This window comes from Pezoporus wallicus, unplaced genomic scaffold (assembly GCF_028554395.1).
Source record: "Pezoporus wallicus isolate ANWC-B61680 ecotype Strahan unplaced genomic scaffold, APGP_CSIRO_Pwel_v1 contig_8783, whole genome shotgun sequence".
NCBI lineage: Eukaryota > Metazoa > Chordata > Aves > Psittaciformes > Psittacidae > Pezoporus > Pezoporus wallicus.
The window spans coordinates 338,212-363,381 of NW_026638848.1; the positions used below are offsets into that span (position 1 = coordinate 338,212).

General features: G+C 52.6%; 1 protein-coding gene and 1 long non-coding RNA gene across 4 annotated transcripts in view; both read right to left on the reverse strand.

The window, feature by feature from the left end:
• DCHS1 (dachsous cadherin-related 1) overlaps positions 1-12,819 on the reverse strand; it is a 49,867-nt gene extending 37,048 nt beyond the window's left edge. The window contains exons 1-2 of one of the 2 annotated variants that reach the window (XM_057412675.1): positions 12,526-12,819; positions 6,291-8,087 (exon numbers count right to left, since the gene is read on the reverse strand). In XM_057412675.1, the coding sequence (XP_057268658.1) occupies positions 6,291-8,042 (1,752 nt within the window). In that variant the 5' untranslated portion in view covers positions 8,043-8,087; positions 12,526-12,819. Of the gene's footprint in view, positions 1-6,290; positions 8,088-8,211; positions 9,493-12,525 lie in introns of those variants that run through there. The other variant, XM_057412676.1, reaches the window with a different exon arrangement.
• A 5,555-nt stretch (positions 12,820-18,374) lies between these two features.
• On the reverse strand, positions 18,375-20,862 carry LOC130600965 (uncharacterized). 2 transcript variants are annotated; one of them, XR_008972558.1, is made up of 2 exons: positions 20,790-20,862; positions 18,375-19,412 (listed from the first exon to the last, which is right to left on the reverse strand). It is a non-coding gene; the product is annotated as an uncharacterized LOC130600965 (long non-coding RNA). The 2 variants fall into 2 exon arrangements; XR_008972559.1 differs by lacking the exon at positions 20,790-20,862 and adding an exon at positions 20,138-20,462.
• Between the last annotated feature and the right edge of the window lie 4,308 nt (positions 20,863-25,170).

Here is a 25,170-nt window from a genome sequence, read left to right on the forward strand (position 1 = left end):
CAAAGGCCCTCCTGAACCTCCCGGTTCCCCATTTAGCTACAGTTCTTCTGAGAGAGCTGATCTGCACCACAGCCCAGACAGCAAAGTGCAGCAGCATCTGCTTGCCCCTTCTTCCCTGCAGGTTTGGTGAGAAGACTTCACTCGTGTACCCTGTACCTACTAGTAGCATCTGGGCAGAAGAGCACCTCATGGGAGTGATGGCGCCAAAGCAGAGCAGAAGTGGATGACAAAGAGCAGCAAAGATGGCTCAGGACTAGGCAGAAAGGAACCAGAGCACCAGTCTTGGGGAGCTATGGCTGCTGTGAGAGAAGGAGCCAAGTGTGCCTCTTCCCACTGCATGGAGAACTGGGAGGACAGAGGTGGGCATTGAGACTTTGTTATTTCACACCCTCTTCCAAGTCCCCTGGCAACACCAGAGGAACAAGTGGGGCCAAGGCACCACAAAGCTCTTTCCTTCCCCAGGGATGGGGATGGATGGAGAAACACAGCCCCACTCCGGGGTCCTCAGCTGTAGAAGTCAAGGCTTCTTATTCTCACAGACCCATGAGGAGAACAGCGCCAGAGCTCTCTGAGCCCTAGTCAGCCTTTGTGCTTCCAGCCTCACTGCTGACCCACGTGCCCCCTACACAGCCCATGGTGCGGGAAGGGATTGAGGGCTTCTCAGCAGCTTGGGCCTCCACGTTCCGGCTACCCTCCCCACCTCCAGCGCGCGCAGTCAGCAGCAGGGAGCGCATCTGGAGCCCTGCCCTGGCTGGATCTCTGCTACGCACATGTTACGCTGTGGCTTTGGCAAACATCTGGCTCTGGGCTCCCGCCCCTCCGAGTGACGGCTCTCGGTGGGAGAGGAGGGGAGGCTGGCGCCAGTGTGGTCAGCGCTCCCACGCACGGCTCCCGCCCCTGCGCGTGTGCCAGGCTCCTGCCCGCCCAGCCCTGGCACCGCCGCTGACCCAAGAAACGCAGCCGGGAGCGGCCGCGGCTATTTCGGGAGCCGGCCCTGGCTCCCGGGCTGCCCCCGGCCTCCAGCACGCCCTGGCCTCGGGGGAGCGAGCGGGGTCAGGGCTCGGCCCCGGCCACGTCCTTGCACGCGCGGCCGAGGCGAGGGTCGGACCCTCCGCGTCCGCGAGGAGCCCTCGGCACTGCCGGCTCCGCACAGCGCAGCGGCTGCAGGGCGGGGTAAGGGCAGCCCCACGGCCTCGAACCGGCAGGGGCAGGGCTGCCACAGCCACACAGAGCAAGGGATGGAGAACGGGGGCAGCCTCTGGCCTCCAGCACTGCTTGGGGATGGGGAGAAGCCCTCGGTTTTCCAGAGGAGGGCCAGCAGTTTAATCACAGCCATTGGCAGGGAGGCAGGGCTGTGGAGGGTGAGGCTGGGAAATGGGCTGCAGGAGCCTGGGGGTGAACGCTGCTCCTGGGAGTCCTGGAGCCACTGAGCCGAGGGGCAGTGAGGCACAGAAGGACAGGGAGCAAGGCTCAGACACGGGCACTGTGGGGCAGCAGGGCAGTGGAATGGAGCTGCAGGGCACTGGGACACGCAGCAGAGTGTGCTGGACTTCGGGAGCTGAGCAGGGCACAAACCTGGGCCTCCACAGAGGAAGACTACTCAAAGGTGGGGAGGCTTGAGTAGGGCAGCAGCAGAGCATGGTGGGAAGTGACAGGGTCCGGCTGTGGTATCCTGCAGAGCACTGATGCCGAGGACTCCAGACCGGGGTGCTGGGCTGGGGTTTGGCTGTGCAGAGCTCATGGAGCAGATCTACACCATGAGATGGACACGCTGAGCAAGACACATGGATGAGAGCGGGGCTCAGGGAAGCAGGAGGTGGCGTGTGCCAGGGAGGGTGCCCAGGGACAGAGAGCAGGAGGAGGCCAGAGTGCCCGTGTAGGTGAGCAAGGACTGTGGGAGGAAGAGGAGTTCCAAGCCTAGCGCTGGAGCAGAGGTGAGGGAGAAGGGGCAGCTGTGAGGGGGGCCAGGGCTGGCGCAGAGGAAGGAGGGAGCCATGGAGGGGCTGAGGGGAGGAGCGGAGCATGGGGGGAGCGGAGCGCAAGGGGCTGGGGCCTCTCGGCTGCAGTGGAAAAGCTGCTGCAGCTCCAGGGGAAATGCTACTTGAATTAATCATGGCGCTGGCTGCTGTGCCAAGCCCAGGAGGAGGCTGCTGGCAGCGCGAGGAAATAACTTTCACAGGAATTTGGAACAAATGCAGCTCTTCTGGCGGTAACAGCAGCATCACCTCCCCCACAGCCTCCCCACGGCCCAGTGGCTCCCCCCGTCCCCGTTCCCCGGAGCATGGCGCTCCCTCCCCTCCTGCTCCCCAGCAGGCTCACCCCTGGCTCCCCACTTGTTTCTGAGGAGGGGAGGCCTGATGGATGTCGTGCAAAGGCCTGACAATAGGTTAGTGCTGAATCCCTCATCCCAAGGAAACGAATGCACATAGTAATGTACTCCCCACCTCCTGCCACTCTCTTGGGCAGCAAAGTCGGTCAGTGTTAGTCCTCTTGCTGTCCCAGTCCCCCATGTGTCCTCTCACATCTGCCCCCTCCAGTAGCAAACCCCAGTGCATCAGGATTATCTGTCAAGACTCACTAATACAGTGGATGTGGCCAAGTGTAGCCTACAGCACTTCATGCAGGTCTTCCTATCTGGGGCACAGCCCAAGAGGCTGTCCCAGTGCTGCGCATGCGGCACAGCCAGTCCCACAGAACCACAGCTTGGTCCTCAAGCTTCAAAACTCATCAGGCACACCCTAAAAACACAAGGAGTCTATGGTAGGTGTGTTGCTTGTTCCCCCACAACCATGTGTATGGATGTGGGGGAAATACGTAAACCCTGGTTCCAAAATCATTAATATTGGATCTGTGCAAGAATCAATAATACACCATCTCATCTCATTCACATTTCTGTCAAATCAGCCTTGCTTACAGCATGGGTTTACACAGCTCTTTGTGCTTTACGACGCATGCCAGAGGACAGAGAATACTAGATTTAGCATGAAAAGTTAAAAAGGCCCAGAAAGGCAGTATCTGACCATGCATGCAGCTTAATGGTACAAGGTCTCTAAGTTTAAAACAAATGTAAGGCAGCACCTGAATGTACACCAGAACACTGCTCCACATCATGTAACCATAGCATTAGAATGTAGTCTGATGAGTCCATCAGTTCATGGCCACAGAGAGAAGAGAGTCAGTGACTCTGAGAAAACCAGTGGCTATCCTTTGCTCTTGTTTTCTGCTGTTGTGATGTTCACCAGCTCCCTGGGCATCTTCTCCACCGTTTTTTCTCTCTCAACTCAGACTCAAACTGTGTGTTTGCTATTTCCTTTGCTTAGTGCTCATCCAGAGTCTGCTACTGTGGGACCTGGCCCGTGATAAACACGAGTAATAAATAAAGATGTTATGAGATTCTTTTTCGTTCTCGGGCCAGCAGCATGCTCTGCTCGTCTCTGTTCACACACCAAACACAAAGAGTGACCTGGCAGAGAGGAGTGGGTTTGCAAGGGAGCAGGAGACTTGCAGTGTTCCTCAAGTCTCTCTGGCCATCCACATGGACTCCCCGTTTCCCCATCGTTCTGTTCTGCTCAGGAGAGCAGACATCACCATCTCAATATAGACCTGGTCCTCCCAGGGTTTTGTGCTTAAAAACATGGCAGATGGAGAACTGAACCATTTGGTTTTGTGCTGACCTTGGGGGCTGTCCTGTGTCCTGCACATCACGTTGTCAGGACCTGCCCATTGCCTAAACTCTCGTGACCATCATGTGGGGCTTTAAGCCCCCAGGGCAGAATGAGCCTCGATGCCTACTTGCCACGGACAGATGGAGTCAAGGGGGCACATTGCACACAAGCTCCAGGGTGGCTGACACAGCTGACGTGGGTGACCCCGTGGGACACGCTGCTGGCTGCTGGCCCTGCGAACCCTGACAGCACCTCTAAGCCCTCCTGTTCAGGGCAACAGAGGTGGACTTTAAAGGTTGGACTTGAGGGTCTTAAAGGTCCTTCACAGCCTGGTTGAGTCTGTGCTTCTATGACTGCGGCTGAGGGGCGGCCACACTGGGCACACGTGCTGCGAGACGCGGGCTCCCTGCCCCGGCTCTGCCCAGCTCCCCGGGCTGGCTCGCTCCTGCTGCGGCCCGGTGCCGAGCCGGCAGCCTCCCAGCCTCCTTTCCCATCCTCTCACGTTTCCCGGCTCAGAGGAAGCAGCAGCAGATGTGTGAGCTGTTTGCTTTGTGCCGAGGCCACGCGGGAGTTACCTGCGCGCAGCCCAGGCGCGCCGCTTCCAAACGAAACACAGGGGCTGAGCCAAGACCATCGAAATCCGGCCAAAGCCTCAGTCACCGCCGGGCCAGCGCCTGCCCCTGCCCGGCTCCGGCCTCACCATGGCCGGGCAGCTTCCGGTGCCATCCTCGTGGCCCTGCACCGTGCCGGCTCCTCGGCAGGCCCCGCTCTGCCTCCCCGTGCTCGCTCGCAGGCAGGAGCCCAGCCGCCATCTCCGATTGCATTTCCAGAACGGCTTCCCACCCGGCAAGCGGCACTGAGCAGGAAGGCACGGAGAAGGAGAGAGAGGGGGGCCTCCCTTCGGGGGCTGCCGCAGCCGAGACATCCCTGCACACGCCTGGGGCCTCCGTGCTTCCCCACTGAACCCAGCCCTCACCCCTTCCCCATCTCTGCTCCTAGCCCTGTCCCCGTCTCCATCCCCCCCACCTCAGACATCTGCATTGCTGCCCTACACAGACCGAACCCACGCCGTTCCCCACCCAAATCTGCCTCCCCATCTCTCGCCCACTGCTTCTGCCCAGATTTCCCCCCAGTCCCACTCTGACTCATCCTCTACCCCACAGATCTGCCCCATCCTGCACTCGCCCCTGCCCCATGTTCCCTCTCTATTCTGGCCTTTGCTCCCACCCAGTTCCTTCTTCCCCCACACTCCTATCCCATGCCCTGCACTCACTCTCCAGCACTCCTGTCCCATCCCATCAGTCCCCTCCATTGACACACCCTATGTGCCCCACACTCACCAGCCCACCATGCCCCAGCAGTGCACCCACAGCACACCCGTAGACTGGTTTGTCTCAGCAGCTCCCCTTCCTCCTCCAGGCCCATCTCCCTGGACAGGCTGCAGGACCTCCTCTTGCCTTGTCTCATGGATTCCTGCTCCCCCACACACCCTCCTCCTGGCCCCATAGGCACTGCTTACCACTGGGCCCCAGAGCTCCTCACGGCCCCAGCCACACACCCAGCACCCCACCACCCCCACACAGAAGTGCCCGAACCTCACCGACGCCTGGCCCACCGGGCAGCCTGGGGGTGCCTGGGCTGCACCACTGCAGTGGCTCCCCACGCCAGCCCCAAGCCCCGTGCCCAGCCTGGCTGCATCCCTGCCTCCAGCAGCCCCCGCGCCGGGGCCCGAGCTGCCATGGAAATGGCGAATGCAGGGAACAGACCAGAGACAACGACAAATGTCATCAGCTCGGGGCCACAGAACCTGCAGAGGGGCAGGACCTCTCCAGGCCTTGCCTCAGACCACAAAGCTGATGCAGCCTGTGCCTCACCTCTGGTCCTTAAACAGGGCAAGTTCAGGTTAGATCTTAAGGCAGAAGCTCTTCCCTGTGAGGGTGCTGAGGCGCTGGCACAGGGTGCCCAGAGAAGCTGTGGCTGCCCCATCCCTGGCAGTGTTCAAGGCCAGGATGGACACAGGGGCTTGGAGCAAGCTGCTCTATGGAAGGGGTCCCTGCCCGTGGCAGGGGCTGGAGCTGGAGGAGCTTGAAGGTCCTTTCCTAATTCTATCCCTCAGGGGCTGTTTCCAATGTAATGTAACAGTACCAGCTGTGCAGAAACAATGCCGGTGCTCACAACCAGCCTTACAAACACTGATGAACCTGGGCTGCGACCTCACAGGGTGGAGAGAGAACACAGCAGCTTCCCAGAGGTCTCGCCCATATTCCTGAGCACCATTTTGAGTGGCCTGGCTTGCAAGGCAACTCCTTACTTGTGCAAGCCAGGCCCGGCACAGTGAGCCCCAGCCTTAGCTGAGGTCACCCCCGTGCTTTGCACAAAGGACATCCTTGAGGTGTGCCCAGAGCATCAGTGATTCCGCTCAGTACTTGCATGCAGAAGGGGTGTAACAGTGCTCTGCTCCATTCCTGAGCACACAGATCTCTGTTCCAGCCTTCCTCATGCAACTGTTGCCCATCTAAGCCATGACAACTGCACCAGAGCCTTCAGTGGCAGGTCCCCCATCCCAAACCTGTCACAGCCCTGGCAGTGCTCTCCTCAAGCTTAGCTCCTGACAGTTGCACCTACCTGTAAGAAGCAGGTCCCAGTAGGGGTGTTCTCCTTCAGGGACATGTTGTAGAAGTTACTCCTGAACACTGGCTCATTGTCATTGACATCCTGGAGGGCCACACGCACCACAGCCGAGGAGGACAGGGGAGGGGTTCCCCTGTCTGTGGCCAGCACTGTCAGCTGAGGCTGAGGATCCTTCTCGTAATCCAGTGGGGCAGCAGTGGTGATGATCCCTGTGGCAGGGTCAATGGCAAACCAGCTGGAGTGGACATCCTGGCCATGCACAATACTGTACTGCACCTCCCCATTGGGACCCTGGTCCTTGTCACGAGCTGTCACCTGCAGCACAAAGCTGCCCGGGTACACAACCTCAGGGATGCTCTGTTTGTACTCCTGCTGGTCAAAGAGCGGAGGGTTGTCATTGATATCCATCACTTGCAGCACAAAGGCTGATTCTGCTCGGAGGGGAGGAGTTCCTGAGTCAGTAGCTGTCACTCGCAAATCGTAGGAGTCTCTTTCTTCCCGATCCAGAAGCTGGTCCACACAGATCAGGTAGATGATGTTGTCCTTGGTAGTGAGGGCAAACTTGCCATCCCCTCCCTCCAGTGTGACATTGACATTGGAGTACTCGCCATAGTCTGGGTCAGAAACAGAGATGCGTGCCACATACTGGCCGGGCTGGGCTCCCTCGGAGATCTGTGGGGAGCCATCCTCACTCAGGAAGATGATAGTCATGGTGGGCTGGTTGTCATTGTAGTCACGCACATGAATAGTGACAAAGGCTGTAGTGACCTCAGGATGGACAGCCTTGTCCCTTGCCTGTACCACCAGCTCATGCACCTTCCTTACTTCGTAGTCCAGACCCTTGTTGAGCTTGATGACTCCAGTCCGGGAGTCAATGGTGAAGTACTGGTCAGGATCGCTCTGCCGACGGTTGATCTCATAAATCACATCCCCGTTGTCACCTTCATCTGCATCAGAGGCAAAGACCTGCAAGATGCTGCTGCCAGGTTTCAAGTTCTCTGAGATGAGAGTGTGATAGCGGCTCTGGTTAAAGCTAGGAGCATTGTCATTGATGTCCTGGAGGGACACATCCAGTGTCATCTGGGTGCTCCGCGGAGGAGAGCCACCATCGTAGGCTTCCAACAGCAGCGAATATGATGAACGGTTCTCCCGATCCAAGATGTTGCTGACTACCAAGTCCAAATAAAGGACCCCGTTGGGTCCTCGACGTGTCTCCAGGCGGAAGGCCTGCCCCACATTGTCTCCCTTAATCACATAGCCCTGCGTATTGAGTAGGCCACTGTCAGCATCAAAGGCTGGGTCCAAGGGAAATCTGCTGCCAATGGGTGTGTGCTCTGGGATCTGGAAAGTGCTGTGTTGTCTGGGAAAGGCTGGAGCATGGTCATTGATGTCATTCACTTGGATGTTCACTTCTACTGTGATGCCCTGTGGGGTTACAGCAATGAAGCTGTAGTGGTCTCGAGTCTCTCGGTCTAAGACACGAGCTGTTTTGATGATACCGGTGTTCTCATCTATCTTCAAATCAGTGGTGACACCACTGCCCTCCTGTGCAGAGATGAAATACATGTAGGCACTAGTTCCCGGAGGCAGGCCAGCACTGATGTCCCCAATGATGGTGCCAGCTGGCTGCTCCTCATCTATCTGTAGATCCAGGGTGCCCAGGACGGCAGAGCCCTTCCCAGCTCTCAGGCCTCCAAGAATTAGCAGCTCCAGCAGAAGCATGGCTGACCCCTTCATCTGTTCCATTGCTAGTGACTTGCAGAGCAGAGGGTGGCTTGATCTCCTTTAATCCTGCATGGAATGCAGACCAGAGGATGCTGGTTAAGAAGGAGCAGCAAAGGAAGGACAGGGATAAAAACAGTGGGAAGGGAAAGCCTGTCACATATATGCCACCCCATTGCTCTGTATCACCTACCCCTTGCAAGGACTGAACGTGAAAATGTGTCAGAGCAGAGGGTGCGCAGAGTGACGGCCTGGGACAACACCAGGTCAGACCTGGTCAGCCAAGCAGGTCACACCTGAAGGCTGCTGAGGTTAACAGCTGGAACCCCAGCACACAGGATGTGCTTCCCAGACACCTGCCCTCTGGCAACACCGGGGCAGGGTGTTCCTGTGCCTTTAACAGCTGAATGCTCCCTGTGAGGCTGAAGCTGCCTGCAAGGGGACAGAGATCTGGGGACAAACAGCAGCCCTAGCACCTCTCCACCCCGAAAAAAAGCTGGTCTCAAGCTGGGAGAAAGCTCAACAAGCAACCATGTTGAGACACCCCCAACCACCACCAGTAACATGCCTTTCAGGACCACAGAGCCACATGCCAAAAAAAACAAGAAGGGCAAATCTGGTGTCCCTGGGAGGCAGCAGCTAAACTGGTGCGGGCTTACTTCCAGTGAACAATAAATCAGAGTGGCTGTATTGCAGAGGATGTATCCACAGCTGGGAATGCCCAGGACAAAATCAGACAGGGTCCATTGTTTGGCCTGGCACAGAGATCTGTGGATGCCCTGAGCGGGTACCATGGAGGGTGGTGGCACTGCAGCAGGAACGCAGCAGCTGCTCTGGATCCCTCCCGGTCCCACACCCTCCACTGCTCACTCTCCTCCTTTGTCTCCTTCTCACTGCTCCTGGCTCGTTCTGGCTCCTTCACTTCATTTCCCCCTGCTGTAGCTTCATTTCACTGCAGCAGTGGGGGAGGGACGAGCAGAGGGAAGCAGCTCCCTGCAGCCACCCCACTGCTGGACACGCTGGGTACACTCCTAATGCCCACAGGCTGTCAGCCCCCGGGGCTCTGCCCACCATCCCCAAGAGCAGCACCAGGGATCCGGTGAGGAACACCAGCCCCAGAGCTGCTTCCAGCCCCCGGTAAGCGAGGCTCAGTGGTCTGCGGGGATGGCGGCAGCATGAGCTCACACTTGGACTCTCTTGAAAGTGTTTGCTGCTGGTCCCATAACCACACTCAGGAGCCGCTCATGGCAGAGGCAGGACAGCAGGAACCTCCCTGTCTTGCAGGATGGAGGTGGCTGACATTGCCTATTTTGGGGACTGAGATTGTCAGCCCTTGATCAAAAGAACCCTATAGCACTGTTAACCCTTTCCAGGGGACGCAGGATGATTATTCCTGGGCTCTCATTCCTACCCCAGGTCAGCTGCTTCGATCGGTTTTCCCTGTGGAAATCCTGGGTTAGTGACAGAAAGAAAAAGTATTACAAAGTGTTTTCTGCATTACAGAGGTGTTTGCTTCAGTGAGCATCCAGTGTCTGAGGTCTATGGCAAGTGAGAGCACACACTCTTCTTGTACCTGGCATGTATGAATACTCCCCATCCCTCAGGAGCAGAAGTCAAAAGAAGATACTTCTACCACCATGGGCTCTGAGCGGGGGGTCTGCACTAGCTCAGTGGCCCCAGCCAGGCCTGTGTCTCTGTTGGAAACAGTTAAATGTCCCCAGCTGGAAGGGTAACAGCAGCACACATCCAGAACATGTAGTGCTGGGGACTGGGGTCCAAGTTTGCTTCTGTGATGAGATTGCACCCACCCTAACTGTGCCCTAGCTGCCCAGGTCATAGGAAGGTGCAGGACAGAGGGTTTAAAGCTTTGACAGAAGGTCAGACAAAACCTAAATTCAAAGGAGAGCAGAAAAGCAGCTAGAGGGGCAAGGCTCCCTGTGGCAATCTCAGTTGCTGAGGACAGGATGAAGCTGAAAGGTTTTGGGCAGTGCCTGGAACAAATCAGGGCACAGGTACGGGGAAACCCCCACGTGGTTTGATTAGCGATGTGGTTCTTGAGAAGCAGAAGGGAGTGCAGCAAGGAGGGCTTCCCACAGAGCTGCTGCCGGGGAGGGGAGAAACCTGAAAAGTTTAATTTGGGGAGCATGAGAAGCAGCTGAGAGCACTGTGGCAACAGGGATTTGAAATTAGGGTTCTTGGGGTAGGGAACCAGTGATACGTGTTCAAGGCCTGGTGTGAAGGGGCTTGGAGCAACCTGCTCTAGTGGAAGGTGTCCCTGCCGGTGGCAGGGGGCTGGAACGGGAGGAGCTTTGAGGTCCCTTCCAACCCAAACCAGTCTGTGAATCTGTGATAAAAGTCTGTGTAAACTTCTCCATTTCCATCCTCCCCAGACACAAGTAGGTTGTTTCAGAGCGTAGCTACCTCTCTGCTAAGAGATGCAATTGCCAGGGCTGCAGCCACTGCTGGCAGCCCCCTGCTCCTGTGAAGGCTGCAGGCAGGGGTCACAGAGGAAGGCAGCAGTGACCTCAGTGAATGCAGAGTCACCACATCCCAACAGCTGCTTCCAATTAGCAGAGAGCTCAGCACTGGCTGAAGTGGTCCAGGCCCAGGCTGTGTAATGTGAGCGGGCGGCCCCGTCCTCGCTGTCCCTCCCACCACCGGCACCGAGTCTCTGCGTCAGCAATGGCAGCAGAATCCTCTGAAGAAAACTGTTGGTGCCAGAACCTGTCCAGAGAGGTGCCTGGGGCCCACAGCCACGGCAAGGAAGTTAACAAGAATGGCAGCTGAAATGGCATGAGTTGCACCATCAGCATCTCCCAGCCTAGAGCTGATGGTCTGGGGCACCAGGAGAGCCCAGCCTACACCAGGGCACCAGGAGAGCCCAGCCTACGTCAGGGCACCAGGAGAGATCAGCCTTCATCAGGGCACCAGGAGAGCCCAGACTGCATCAGGGGACCAGGAGAGACCAGCCTGCACTTAGCACACAAACCACATATGGGAAAACAAACAAAAAGGATCTGGAATCACAGAGGGACCAGCGTGCATCCCTGCCTGCCAGTGGCACCTCTGATCTCATGGCAGCCCTAGCAGGCCCACAGTGGCCCCAGAAGAGAAGCTGGAAAGATGGCACCCACTGTGCATGCCACAAACAGATGTCAGAGTGCTTGCTGTGCAAAAGCTCCACCAAAGCTGCAGATGCTGCTGATGCCATACCCAAAGCCTCACATGAGAGGCCATGAGTCATGTAATGATGTTTTCTTGAGACTCCAGTCCAGTTGAAGAAGGATGCAGAAGCCCGTTTAATCTTTGCTGAGCACCAGTTACTGACCTGGAACATGCTTTTCTCTTCTACATTCACAGAGATCTCTCTCTCAAGAGTTTCTCATTATCGCCTCTCAGAGCCAGCCACAGCCCAGGCTTGCCAGCAGTGCAGCCTTAGGCTAACAACTCTTCTTCAGCCTTTACTGTCTGCCACTACTTACAGATACCATTTCCATGCCTCCTGGCCCTTCCACCACCACCCACCTGGGCCTTCAGGACCAGCACCCTATTGTTCACTTCCAGCCCAGCCACATGGCCTCGTTTCCCTCTGATACCAGCTCTGAACAGTGACCAGCCTTCCATGAGGTGACCACGCTCTCAGTTAAGCTCCACTGCATACCTGTGCATCCCATTTCTGTGCCACACCAGAGCTTCCTGCCTGCTGTCCTGCCTCTGGAAACACTCTCCCCCTCAGAGGACACTAATAAAATCTCCTCACGCATTAGCCAGTTCCCACATTCCGGCCCACACGCATCTGATCTGGCCCCTACCACACCATGTGCCCATCGCAGAGGTGCCGCAGGGCAGTGTCTGCGCCGTGTCCACGGGTGCCCCAGGCTGTCAGGCGTCTCCCTCCCTCAGAGCTCCCGGACCTCTCTCTCCCCCACGGCCCCCCGGCGCCTGGGGCTCCCCGCACCGCCGGTGGCTTCCCAGCCGCCCCCGGCACAGCCCAGTCCCGGGCACATCCCCATCCCCGACGCTGCGATCAGTGAACTCCCGGTGCCGCAGCTCTGCCAGCCCCGGTTCCCTCCGCCTGGCGCCTCCGCGGCTCCTCCGAGCTCCCGCCCAGCGGCAGCGCTTCCCCTGCGGCCACCTCCGTGGCAGCACCGGTCCCGCACCCTCCCCGTCCCGCTCCTCCGCTGCCAGCGCCAGCCCCGCTGCCGTCGCGCCGCGGGCGAGGCCGGTCCGGCCGCGAATCCCTGGTGCTGCGCCGCCGCGGGCGCGTCCCCCCCGCCCCCCCGCTCCATTGTCTGCGCTGCGGAGGCAGAACAAAGCGCCCGGTCCCGGTCCTGGCCGTGGTTCGGTCTCGGTGCCGGTCCCAGTCCCGGGCCTCGGCCCCGTCTCGGTCTCGGTCCCGGTCCCGCCCGGTCCGGCCCGGCCCGCCTTGCGGCGATTCCGCTGCGCGGAACGCCGGGCGAGGGCGCGGGGCAGCCCGAGGGGATCGGTGCCCGGCGCTGGCACTTACACCGCGCGTCCCGCGCTGACTGCGCTCACATCCCGCAGAATCCGGCTCCGCCAAGACGTCCCGCAGCCGCTTCGGTACCCCGGTGCTCCGGTGCCGCGGTCGCTTCGATACCGCTGGCCGCTCCGGTACCCCCAGCGCTGCGAAGCGCTCCTTTGCCGCGGCCACCCCGCTGTGTCGGTGCTACCCGGTGCCGCAGCCGCCCCGGTCGCCCCGCGGAGCTCTCGGCGGCGGGTCGGCGCTGGCTCGGCGCGGAGGCTCCTGCTGAAACCCGACCCAGCGCCGCCCTCAGCCCCCCGCTCCCCCCGCTCCCCCCATCCCCGCCCCGCCACCGGAGCGCGCCGGCGGAGGGCGGCCTCCGAGCGGCCCCGGGTTGGGGTCCGGGGCGATGGGATCCCGTGGCGGGACACGAAGGGTCCGGGGTGCAGCGTCGGGGAGAACGGCTGGAGCCGGGGTAAAGAGGGATGGGGAAGAAGAAACGGGCGCCGGGAGCCCGGGGAAATGGGAAGGGATAGGCAGGAACGAGGGCAGAGCAGTGTCGGGATGGTACAGGGCAAGGAGAGGGCTGGGCAGGAGATGGAGGGAGGCTGTGCGTGATACTGGGGGCACTGGGGCCACGATCGCAGAGGCACAGCCCATTCTCTGCTCTCTGTTCCTTCCTATGCAGAGAGCCCAGAGTCCAAGTAGCTGTAACCTGTAACATGCTGGCACCTTGGCTCACATCAGGGCATCTAATGTCCGTGTGGAAGGCACTATCTCATCTGTAGTGCCTGCACTGCAAGTGGTTGGGTTTCACCAGTCTGTGATGAGTCAAACCAAGACTCTGGTGAGTGATTGTCGAGGCTTCTTCACCAGTGGCTCCTGCTTGGCTCAGCCTGGCCGCTTGAACTGCTTTTCCCTGCTCCAGCTAGGCCAGGTCCCAGAAGTACTGGTGTGTGGGTTAGAGGCCACTCTGCCTCCAGGCCAATAATCACTGCTGGACCTTCTTTTATTCTGCCTTCTTAGTAGAGAAGCTGCCAGTGACTACTGGCTATGACAGTCCATTGCTAAGTTCTTGTGCTATAAAGGTCACAGCTCAATCTCCTTCCTCAGGAAAATATCTAGGTTCTTCCACCAGTGACAACCAATTCAGAGAATATGGACAGGCTGGATCAATGGGCCAAGGCCAGTGGTATGAAATTCAATGAGGCAAAGTGCTGGGTCCTGAACAGCCCCATGAAATGCTCCAGGAGTGGGGAAGAGTGGCTGGAAAACTGCTCATGGAAAAGGACCTATGCTGGGGTGCTGATTGACAGAGCTGAACATGAGCAGCTTGCGCCCAGGCAGCCAGGAAGCCCCCAGCATCCTGGCCTGGATCAGCACCAGTGCGGCAGCAGGGCCAGGGCAGGGATTGTGCCCCTGCACTGGGCACTGGTGAGGCCGCACCTCGAATCCTGAGTTCGGCTCTGGGCCCCTCACTACAGGAGAGACATTGAGGTGCTGGAGTGGGGCCAGAGAAGGGCAGCGGAGCTGGTGCAGGGCCTGGAGCCCAAGTGTGATAAGGAATGGCTGAGGGACATGGCAGGGGGATTGGCCTGGAGACAAGGAGGCTCAGGGGAGATGTACTGCAACCTTTCAATACTTAAAGGTGGCTTAAAAGAGAGATGGGCAGGACTTTTTAATAGGGCCTGTAGCGATAGCATAAGGGGTAATGGTTTTAAACTAAAGAAGAATAGATTCAGACTAGATATAACAAAGAATTCTTTTAGTGAGGGTGGGTTACAGGGTGCTCAGAGAAGCTGTGGCTGCCCCATCCCTGGCAGTGTTCAAGGCCAGGTTGGATGTGGCTCGGAGCAATCTGATCTGGTTCAAGATGTCTCTGCTTGTTGTGGGTGCTTGGACTAGATGACCTTTAAAGGTCCCTTCAACCTTCCAATTTCTAACCTGAGGATGTAGGGGCTGAAGGAACAGAGCAGTAGGTGAAAATTGGCTGCACCTCTGGGCTCAAAGGGTAGTGATCAGTGACTCGATACGGAGTTGGTGCCTGCAAGCCAGGAAAGCACAGCAAGCATTGAACTGTGAGCCAGTGCTGTGCAGTATGGTGACACAGAGTGCAAGTTTGCAGATGACACTTGGAGGAGTGGCTGATATGTTGCATGGCAGAACTTTGGTCAAGAGAGATGTCTAGAAACTCAAAGAATTGGATTAGCAGAAACCTCATGAAGTTCAATGAGGAGAAGTACAAAGTTCTGTTCCTGAGGCAGAATAACCTGTAACTGGTCCAGGGTGGGAACCAACCGAATTGCACTCCTGCTGAAAGGAACCTGGAGGTAGGGGTAGAATCAAGAATCCTAGTTTGCTCTCGTTGCAAATGAGGCGAACAACTTCCTGCACTACACAGGAGAAGGGTGAGCAGCAAATCAAGGGAAATAATTATCCCCTCAAGCTGGGAGGTGGTGAAGCCACCCTGAAATCCCGGGTACATTCCTGGCACCCCTGTTCATGAGGAATATGTAAAAACTAGCAGAGAGGTAAGGGCCAGGCACACATGACAGGTAGAAAGAGGCACTGAAGAAGCTGGGCTTGCTCAGGCTGGTGATGAGTAGCTTAAGGGTCTTCTTAATGGCATCTTAATGCTACTTTAGGACATGTTAAAAAGATGATGGCACCAATAGAACAGTAACAATGGGCACAATTACAGCCTGGGTGATTCAGAGTGAACACTGGGGAAGGTGTTTTTCACCAGGAGAATTGTACAGCCCTGGAAAAAGCTACCCAAAGAGGCTGATCACATTTGCCATTTATTGTCATGTTTTCAAATTATCATTTCCCTTTAAAATCTGCCTTGAATCCTTCACACTACTGCAAGCAATCTGCATTTTCCATGGACATTCACTTCACTCCTCCTTTCTTCAGTAATCTGTGACGTTTGTCATTCTTCAACCCCAGGCACTGCCCCACATCATTAAACAGCCCTCCTCTCAGACTTGCAGTTTGTGCACAAGTGTTGTTTCTACTTAGGAATGGAAATCAGTGCATTCCTTTTCCCAGTAAATTCTAATTTACTATATATTCTTGATCCCCCTTGGCAAAAGAGGGGTGAACAGATCCGTATCATGTGCTTGGCCTTCAGAGAGATCTTCAACAGTCTTTCTGACATGCACATACCTTTGAAGCTGTATGCAGACTGATAGAAAAATGTAAGTTAACCTATACCTTGTAAGAGCAACTCAGATACAGAAACAAGAGCAGAAATCTGCTATTCAGCTATTCAGGGCAGAAGTTTACTGGTAGTAGTAAAGGTTGGGACAGGACTGCTGTATCACGCCTTTCGATAGAAATAACATGGAGACCAGAGTATGGAGAAGGGGGCACATTGTGAAGGTGACTCTGGATTCATCAGTGCTATGGTGAACTTGAGAAATGGCAATAATGTAGGAGCCAGTGAAACCGAGCAAACGGAGTCAGTAGTCACCGGAGCATGGCTGGGAGGTAGCACAGAAAACACACTCTGCGTACTTTGTGTTGTCCTAGAGCTACAGGCAAAAGCTGCACTGTAATGGGATGTTGTGCTCTCTCTCTCGTGTGGCTCTTCTGCCACCCTGTCCCCGATCCTGGAGTCAAGCACATCCCCACCCTGACTGGACTCTCCATGTTCTCACCCTCATCCATAGCAGGTGGGAAGTGGTCTGTCAGTTTAGCACCTTCCTGCTAGACGGCAGGCTGCTCCTGAACCAGACAGGAGCAACTAGCAGGGAGCCCGGCAGCACTAAATTGCTCGGAGGCTTCCACGCTTGCAGGCTGAAGCCTAGCTCAAAAGTCCCAAACAGGAAATCCTTCTGGGATGTGCTTAGGCTCTGATTCCCGGACATTCACAGCAAGCAAAGGCTTCCTGCATTCAGAATGGAGGTTAAAAATAAAGGAAGGCAGGCACCTGCTAGGAACATCCATGGCTGGGAGAGAGAGAAGCAGCACAACTCTCCCTGAGACAGGAGTAAGGGCTTTGGGGTGAGATCCCAAGTTTGCCTTCACCATTTGGAATGCCCTTGAAAGCCATGAAATATAAAGGAGTTGCAAAAACATTTCACCTGGGAAATGGGGCTGGTCCCTTGGCTTTGCAGCTCTGTACTCAAAGCCTGGTCAAAGGAAATGCTGCTGAAGGCAACCTGACTTAGATTGGAAGCTTACAGTGGAAGAGCTCTGCATCTCCTGCTTGTCAGGATGGACACAAAGCTCCTGTCACATAAAGGTCCTGCAACAGGCACGTTTCTGTGTTACAGGGTTTGTTCATGAGCAGCCTGGAGCCTGAATGCCAGGTCCTCCCCCTGCACTGCATGTGGTGGGCAGTTAGGGTACAGCAGGTTGAGTTTTTGCCTTCTCTTTACCTTGGAAATGTGCTGAAGCTCAGGAGTGTTGGAAGCAGCTGGACTGAGCAGTGGTCTTAACATCACACTACATTATGCCTGAAGGAAGGATGCTGAGCCATCACCTCCCCTTGCTACCCATCTTTCTCATGGTAGCCTGGTAAGGACTCCCCACAGCCTATTTTCCATGGCTCTTTTTTGTACAGTCCTAAATGATCTGAACACTCAATTGTCCACCTTGCCTCTTTTTTTAGAGGAATTCTCTATGACAGCAAAACCTGTGAAACAGTTGGGCTTAAAATGTTGCTCCTTGCTGCCTCCTTGTCTTGAACTTACATTACTTACATTACACCATCCATCTTGCAGGCTGGGAGTTCCACTGCTCATCATTTCACCTGTCCCAGGCCTGGGCTTGTTCTTAATTTTGCCAGTTCCTTGCATTCCCAACCAGCAGCTCCCTTGGTAGCTCAGCACGGGACTTCTCAAAAAGCTCATTTGGTATTATTGTAAGTTATAGCAGCATCTAAAGGTTAAGACTTCAAGTGCAGCAATAAAACAATTCATGCCCAGAAGAGAAAACAATCAAAAGTGAAGACAAGTAGGTAGATACAACAAGGAACATGGAAGGGTAAGGCTACAAGTGAGACAGCAGCTATATTCTTTGCAGGTACTTCCTAAAGAGCAGAGCAGGGGCAGATTTTAAACAGCAGGAAAAACAAACCCAGGGCTGTCAGCTGCTTTATTCCTATCCCTCACAGAGGGTTCCACTGAGCACAGGAGCCCCTGTCATGCTCAGCAGATGTGCACCTTCAGGTCCTCCCATAATGAAGACTTCATAAACCTGCCAGTCCACCGATTCAGTGCTAATTTCTCTTTGCTATTATTTAAACCCATTCTTCCTTGTACTATCTTGTACATTCTATCTTGTACTATCCAGTGTCATGAACACTGGAAATAGATCGTTCTCCTTGCAACTGTCTTTTACAAATCAAGGTGGTTCTCATATCTTCTCACTTTTCTTCAAGTTAAACTGCCCCAGAGAATTTAATCTTCACATCCTGTATTTTCTCAGCCTCCAGCCGTCTCCTCTGGACTTTCTCAGATTTGTCTACATTCTCTGAAGGGCCCTAAGACTGGTCCCAGTACTGTGGCTAAGGGCCTTATCACAGCAAAGCAGAGCCAGAAATGTTACTTCATGCATCCTGCCAGTTATATTCCTGTTTATATCATCTCATATGATGTTACATTGGTTTTGCAACAACATGCCCATAGCTGATTCATATTCAACCTGTGGCTAACTATAAACTAAACACTGAGAACTACCGTATAGATGTTTGTTTCTCAGTCTTTATCTGTACATCTTACTATTCCTACCAAGTGGATAATCTTCCTACAAGGAATAATAATAATTTTAATATTTCTATCATCAATGTTTGTTCAGTATCTTGACTAAGAATCTGTAAGGAAGTACGGACTGACCAAAGAGAAACACACAGAACAATAGGGAAATTATATTACTGCAGCTTTAGTGATGCTAATTTGATGTTCAATATTTATAAAGACTGTAGAAAACTCAAAGCAGTCAGAGTCATAAGAAGGAGTCAACATCAGCAGAACAAGTTTCCACATGGAGAACTTCAGAAAAATTAAAAATACAAGTGATTTCTAAGGGTCTGTAAGAAAGAATTTTTTTTCCACTGTGTGTAATGTTTCAATCTAGCAAACAAACAGGAGCACTGGGGTGGAATGGCCATTATACAAACTAAAGTAAAGAGCAACAGTTCAACTGAAGGAGGAATTAATCACTAGAATAACTAAGAAAAAGGCATAAGAGGTCCCTAGCAGTCCAGGTTGTCCATCTTTGGCTGAACAGGGTGCTGGGCCGTCTTGTCTCTTTCCCAAGAGAGACTGGACCAGATGATCCTTGCTGTCCCTGGCAAGACCCACTCCAAGCTGGTATCGTGGTGTTCTGCCTTTCTCAAGAGATGTGCTAGCTCAGCAGATGTTACATGGTTTGAAAAGGAGTCTCTCCTTGAGGTTCTTTGAGCTTTGTGATTCCCAAAAGGCACCCAGACCTCGTGGCTGAACTGCCCTGTGTATGCTGCTTGCCCCAGCAGACACCTTCCAGAGAGACAACTAAACTGTGTCAAACCAAAGAATGATTTTTATGACGAGAAATAGGAAGATGACAATGAAACCATTTAATGCATTTTAGTCTGTGAGCCAAGACAAAACTGAAATCAGCATTTCCAGAGCAGGGAGTTGACTGAGCTGAGCCCTGTGCTACTGACGGCTCTACTTCCTGTCCTGGCTTCTTCCATCCTCCTCTTCTGGAAGCTCTTCGTCCACGTTTCTGCACCAGGGTGACCTCATTTGGCAGCAGCCTCTGCAAACTTAGCACTGACTGAAGCGCACCATTCTCATAGGTGCCTCTTAGAAAGCTGCTCACCAAGGCCTGGACTTCCCCCCTGCTTGCAAACAAGTCTCCTTCTATTCCCCTGAAAATCAGCTGGGAGGAAGTGAGATGGGGAGGTGGTTTCCGAAATCCTGTGGATTGTGATTGCAGACAGCCTCAGGACCCGTGCAGTGGGGGTGGGGAGCACAGAAGCTGCATTGGGAATCCAGATTATTTTCATGTGAGGTGAACACATGCTTCTGATCAGCAGAATTCACAAACATGTACAAGCCTGATGGCAAAGGGCCTGTTGGAGCTTTTAAAAGGAAGAAAACAATTTGAGGAATATCCCTTCCCAAAGAACATGGGTTTCGCTTTGGAGGAGCTTTCTATATATAGTGAGGTGATTATTTCAGAATGGAAAATGTTTGTTCAGGAAGGAAAGGCTCTGAGATCAGCAGAGTCGAGTCTCACCCACAAGCTATCGACTCCACTGGACTCTTCTGCCCAGCAGCAGGGAGCTGGGAGGAGTCTGCAGGGGAATGGGACTGTCCAGCAATCCCCCACCTGTACCTGAGTGCTTGCCTCTGGAGCATGGGGTCAGGCTCTGGGCTGTCACAGAGGGGCAGGATGTGGAGTAAGATCTGATGATTCCAACAAGAAAAACACAAATGCAGAAGGTCTGACCTTCTTTTTGCCTTAGACAAATGAAGTTTATCATCCACAGCCGATGCACGCTGGGAGGCAACAAGATATCCTACCAATACACTCTGCTCCTGCACGCCAGCAAGTAAACTGGCAACAGCGCACACTGACCAAACAGCCCGTTCTAAATATGCTGCAGGCATATATAGGGTCTGAACTGCACTAAATATACCTGCCACAAATAGGCACGGGAAGCTGCGGTTCTTAAAGTAGAAAGGGTGACACACCAAGGCACCCTGCTACCCCACCGACAGGAGGGATAGGAACTGGTGTGATACATCTCCATCTAGTGGACATATATTGGTTACACAATCTTAATCCATGGGTAGCAGCCGCAGCATGGCTTGTGAGCCCGGACACAGACCAGTTTGTATGCTAAACTTACAGTGTACAAACTATTAACCTCCCCCCCAACCATTAACTTTCAGTTTAAGGTGCTATAATGTACGCAGTTTAACACAGACGTTACCATTAGGTAACATCAACTGCTCTAATGCAAGTCACATAGGTTAAGAATACCACACACTTAAAAAAGTTACAGAGATCTCCAGGTTAAACCTCAGCCATGCAGCTCCTCCACAGAAGAGTCAAGCTGGACCTAACCATCAAGTTATTCTGCTTTACATAACCCTTGAGGGACATAACTGACCTTCCAGAACGAAGAAAATGAGTTTTATGAGTCAACTTAATGAGTCTTAAATATCTAAAAATAAGCCAGGCCACTGTGAGGCTCTGGGAGAGGGAAGAAGGGAGAGGTAACCCAGGAGGAATATCATGATCTTACACAAGCAAGAAGACAGGGGATCAGGAGACACAATGCCCACCTAGAGTCAAATCTGGCAAGAACTATGAAGTGCAACAAGAGAGCCTTCTGCAGTGGCATCAGCAGCAACAGGAGACTGACTAAGGAAAACACGGGTCCACTGCTACCAGCACCCTGGTGACAAAGAACACAGAGAAGCAGCCTTCAGGAGTCCCTGTCGTGTAAGATCACCACATTTGTCAGGCACAATTTGCACTTAGTGACACTGTGTTGGCTGTCACTCATCCCCTCCGTATTGTCCATGTGCCTTAGCATAGTCTCCAGGAGGATCTGCTCCATGACCTTGCTGGACACTGAGGTGTGTCTGACCAGCTTGCAGTTACCCAGATCTTCCTTTTTCCCTTTTTAAAAATGGGGGTTAGGTTTCCCCTTTTCCAGTCAGTGGGAACTTCAAATATGATGGCCAGTGCCTTAGGAACTTCACCCACCAGTTCCCTCAGGACCCACAGATGCATGTCACCAGGTCCCATAGATTTGTGCACTTTCAAGTTTCTTAGATGACCTCAAACCTGATTTTCTCCTAAAGTGGCAGTTCTTCATTCTCCCAGTCCTTGCCTTTGCTCTCTGATACTATTATATATTATTGGTCATAACAGACATGCCTCTTTTTTCCATGTTTCTTTACTGCATTCCTCACCTAAGGCACATCAGAGAGGTTTTACAATGCTGCCTAATGAATTTCTGAAAGGTGCTTAGATTTGTAAGGAAGGCAGTTATGTATATATATAACTGTATATGTATGTATATACACACATATAACTGTTAATTTCCAGTTTTGTAAACTGGAAATTGCACCTTGTCTGCCCAAAGGCAATTTAGTGGCTACCAAAGACTTTTGTCATCAGTCATAGATAGGATCCTTCCCTGTTCATGTTCATCAAGAGAATATCTTAGAGGAGAAGAGGATCATAAACTTTGAAAATTTAAATTTAAAATCACACTAGGGCTTGTGGAAAAAATAAAACAGAAGGAGAAGCTGATACTCTGCCTTTAACATCTGTGCCTCCATGCAATAGCTGTGACTTGTACAGTCTGCAGTTACAGAAAGTATCATGCAATTTAAACGGAAAGAGAAAAAAACATACCATGTAGGTGCTACTAAAGGTGTCCTAAGAAGTGCTTAACCCAGCTGGTTACTGGAGGTGTTCGAGGTCAGGTCAGATGGGGTTTTGAGCAATCTGATCTAGTGAAAGATGTCCCTGCCCATGGCAAGGAAGGTTGGACTAGATGATTTTTAAAGGTCCTTTCTAAGCCAAACCATTCTGATTCTATGATTTTATGACTCTGATTATTCTTCCTGATGCCAGTGTACTAGATGACTGTCCTCTTACTGTTGAGTGGGAATGACAGTGTTTTGTGCTGTTGGAAAGCCAGCAGAATCCTAGAATCCTAGAATAGATGAAGATGAAAGGAATACCTGAAGGACTTCTAGTCCAGTTCCTTTGTTCAAGGCAATGTCAACTACAGCAGGTTGCTTAGGACTGTGTCCATTTTCGTTCAGAATATCAATAAGGCAGGAGACTACACAATATCCCTGCATAACCTGATCCAGTGTTTTACCTCCCTCACAGGAGAAAATCTTTTTGTATGTTTAGATGGAATCTTGTGTTTCAATTTGATGGTGTCAGTGAGGTGGGATACCTTAAGGAACAGTGGGAAAAGTGGTTTATGTCCATATAACTGTTCTCCACAATAAATGAAGGAAAAACAGGACATAGAAAAGTAAAGGAAATAATGCTGAAAACTGAGGAAGTTCATTACAGTCCTTGGTTTTGCTCAGATTTATTTCACAATCAGGGATTGGGTACCTCCAAACCAGAATATATATGGTCATAAGAAGGATTGAATCACGGAGTAATTGAAGTTGTAAGGGACATTTACAACTAATCCACCTCCCCTGCTCAAAGCAAGGACAACTAGACCCTTCCTAAAGTTCAAGCAAACAATAACCACTGCTCTCCCCTTGTATGTCCAGTCATCTCATGGTAGAAGGACATCAGGTCAGTTAAGCTTTGCTGGCTGCTCCTGTTCACCTTCTTGCTTCCTTGGAAATAGTTTACAGGGACATTTGCTCCATCAGCTTCCCAGAGGCTGAGGTGAGGCTGATCAGCCTGTAGCTCCCTGGATCTTCTTTGCCTTTCCTGAAGACAGGAGTGATAATTGCTTTCTTCCAGTCCTCAGGAACACCCCAGGCACCAAGACTTGTAAAAGATAACGGAGAGTGGCCTCATAGTGCTGGCATCCAGCTCCCTCATCACTCGTGGGTGCATTCATTCAGGTCAGATTCAGTCATTTCTTTCCTCTCCATGAATTCAAAGCTAGCTTGAGCTTCAGTTTACATTGAAGTGTAAAGTGAAGTTCACTACTGGTTTTTTTTTTGTCTGGGCAGTCCCATAATCATGGAAATCTTTGCATTTGGCTCTGTTAAGAGCAAACTTGTTTGAGAGGATCCAGTTTACTAGTTCACTGTTTCTTACTTTTTCAGTGTATCATCTACAACTTTATCAGCAATGACTTTACTTTTAAATCACCAAAACCACTGAAGCAACACTGACCCTCAAATATTCCTTCTGACAAATTTTCTCACTGAGACATCTTAATATATTTAAAGTAAGTTTAGACAGATGCATCATGTTTTAATGGGAATATGAAGAAGTATTGAACTGTGGCTGCCCATCATCATGACAGTGAGCATACAGAGACTAGTAATGGGAATCACATTCGTATTGAGGTTCAACTGTATGTTGCTGTATTACACTTACATTGTGATTTCAGTATATGCTGTATCCCTCTGCTAAACAAATCCCAGTGTAATGTCAGATACCTTCGAGTAAGTAAATCTTTTGGCAAACGGTTTTAAACCCTCCTTTAATAGTGTGGCATATCTAAAAGAACTTGGTCAGAGAGTATCAGACCCTGACAACTGACCAAGCAAAATAGACATGGCTTTCCTGAACTGACGGCCCCAGTATGAAGTAGGGGATACAGACAAACTGGATTGATCTAAAACCCCAAAGATAAGCAGCATTTGAATTTTTGCCCTGCAGCAATGTCAACTGGCAGTGCTGCGTTGCACTGCTACTTGTGCATGAAGAGCTCTCAGAAATCACAATCTATCTGTTGCTACTTGGGACTCATAATAGACTCATAATATTGTTGCTGCTTGGGACTCGTAATAGATCATCCCACAGAGATCCCATTATCCCAAATATCTACATGATGTGTAGACACATGAAATTAGACTGCAGGTCTTAGAACTGCAAGACAGAATTCAACAAAATTCAAGGATTGGAGGTTTTCAAGGAGCAGAATATTCAGTGTTACAATAACATGGATTGCAAAAAAAAACAAACCACAAAAAAACCCAAAGCTTTAATTGTGGGAATGTGTCTGCTTTCAGCATAAGTCAAATCTGTACCCTGCAAACAGAAAAGGAGGGAGCTGGGAAGGGGAAATAGAGAATTTCTAAGTTACATAATTACTAAGTTATGTAAAAGTGAAGCCAAGGAAAAAGAAAGAATAAACCCCTGACAGCACAAAAGCATAAAAATGGCATGCTTTTGGCTTTGAAGTAAATTAAGAACAAAAGAAATCCAGCATAGAGCAGTTTTGTGAATTTATGTTATATGAAGATAGAAAAACTTTTAGTGATGCCAAGAAGGAATAGTTGGTCAAAATTCTCTTTTACATGTGTGAGATACAAGATGAAAACATTAGAAGATAATTAACAGTAGTCTAGCAATAATAAATGGCTTATAAGATCAATGGGCTAAACTGATTTGCACATACAAGTACAAAGAAGTTCACTGAGGAGATCTATAGCTCCTTGATACTGCATGAGCATGGGGCTTGAACCTGATGATTTCCAAAGGTCCCTTCCAACCTCAACCTTGCTGTGATTCTGTAGTTCTATGGCTACCATAGAATGGTTTGGGCTGGGAGGGACCTTGTAGCTCCTCCAGTTCCAACCCCCTGCCACAGGCAGGGACCCCTTCCACTGGAGCAGCTTGCTCCAAGCCCCTGTGTCCAACCTGGCCTTGAACACTGCCAGGGATGGGGCAGCCACAGCTTCTCTGGGCACCCTGTGCCAGCGCCTCAGCACCCTCCCAGGGAAGAGCTTCTGCCTAAGAACTGAAAAATTCTGCAGACTTTGGCCCTCCTCTGGCCTCGCTCCAGCAGCTCCACGTCCCTCTTGTGCTGCTGCCCCAGAGCTGGATCAGGGCTGCAGGGGGGGGTCTCCCCATAGCGCAGCAGAGGGGCAGGATCCCCTCCCTGAGCTGCTGCTCACGCTCTGGGGGTGCAGCCCAGCACATGGGGCGGGGCGGGTGGGTGGTGTCTGGGCTCAAGTGCACCCTGAAGCAGGGTCATGAGGAGCTTCTCAT